This window comes from Myotis nattereri (genome assembly GCF_964212035.1).
Source record: "Myotis nattereri genome assembly, chromosome: 3".
NCBI lineage: Eukaryota > Metazoa > Chordata > Mammalia > Chiroptera > Vespertilionidae > Myotis > Myotis nattereri.
This window is the reverse complement of record NC_138077.1, coordinates 576,913-578,298: the sequence shown is the minus strand read 5'-3', so window position 1 is coordinate 578,298 and position 1,386 is coordinate 576,913. Positions and strand designations below refer to the sequence as shown.

General features: G+C 69.4%; 1 protein-coding gene across 1 annotated transcript; it reads left to right on the top strand.

Annotated features, from left to right (window-relative positions):
- Positions 1-481: 481 nt before the first annotated feature.
- Positions 482-1,156, top strand: LOC308517413 (claudin-17-like; the record flags this gene model as incomplete). Its single annotated transcript, XM_081088562.1, has 1 exon — positions 482-1,156. One exon carries the CDS (start codon positions 482-484, stop codon positions 1,154-1,156), a length of 675 nt encoding a protein of 224 aa, XP_080944688.1.
- Between the last annotated feature and the right edge of the window lie 230 nt (positions 1,157-1,386).

The following is a 1,386-nucleotide window of genomic DNA, read 5'->3' as shown; positions in this document are numbered from 1 at the left end:
CACACAGTCCCCCGGACGCGGGCGAGTGTGGGCAGAGGCAGCATCGCCCGCAGCAGGTCCTGCCGCTGGCCAGGGCCCGGGCTGCCACGGGGACTCATCCTGATGGGCCGTTGCCGTGGAAACCGCCCTCCGAGACACCTGTAGAGGAGACCTCCACCTCCAGGACCTGCGTTTTGGTTTGGTTAATCCTCCCCCGGGGACATTTTCCATTGATTTTTAGAGACAGTGGGAGAGAGAGGGAGGGAAAGGCAGAGAGAAACTTCCATGTGAGAGAAACACACCGACTGGCTGCCTCCTGCGCGCACCCTGACCGGGGCCCGGGCTGGGGAGGAGCCTGCCACCCAGGAACGTCCCCTTGACCGGCATCGAACCAGGGACCCTTCGGTCTACAGGCCGACGCTCTATCCGCTGAGCCACCGGCCAGGTCAGGCCTTCGGGATCGTGAGCAGCTTCTGGGTTCAACCCGTCTCCCGCCCAGGCCATGGCCTTCTACCCGCTGCAGGTGGCGGGGCTGGTGCTGGGCGTCCTGGGCCTGGCCGGGGCTCTGGCCACCACCCTCCTGCCCCAGTGGCGGGTGTCCGCGTTCGTGGGCAGCAACATTATCGTCTTCGAGAGGATCTGGGAAGGGCTGTGGATGACCTGCGTGCGGCAGGCCCGGACCACCCTGCAGTGCAAGCTCTACAGCTCCCTGCTGGCCCTGCCCCCCGTGCTGGAGGCCGCCCGTGCCCTGATGTGCGTGGCCGTGGCCCTCGCCCTCACGGCCCTGCTCGTGGGCATCTGTGGCCTGAGGCAGGTCCAGTGCACGGGCTCCGATGAGAGGGCCAAGGCATACCTCGTGGGGGCGTCCGGGGCCCTCCTCCTCCTCACGGGCCTCTTCGTCCTCATCCCCGTGTCCTGGACGGCCCACATCGTCATCCGGGATTTCCACGACCCCGCCGTCCACGTGGGGCAGAAGCGCGAGCTGGGGGCCGCGCTCTTCCTGGGCTGGGCCAGCGCCGCCGTCCTCCTGACCGGAGGGGCCCTGCTCTGCGGGTTCTGCTGCTGCAGCCGGAGGAAGCGAGGGCACCGGCCCCCGGCCCCCAGGCACCGCGTGCCTCACCGGGGGCCGCACGGGGACCCGGCCGCGCCCAGGAAGCCCTGCACCAGCTACGTCTAGGCCTGCGCGGCTCCAGCTGGAGGGGGGGCCGGGGCGTGGCCAGTGGGTTTGATAACGTCCTGCCGGGACCTGTAAGGACCTCGGGCGGAGGGCCCCCCTCACGGCTCCATCCGAGCCGAGATGGAGAGCGAAGGGCACACGGGGGGGGGGGGGGTCGCCTGCGGTGGGGACTGGACTCCGACCTCGCGCAGTGAGAGCGTTTCCCGCTGCTGGACTCGGTCTATATTCCC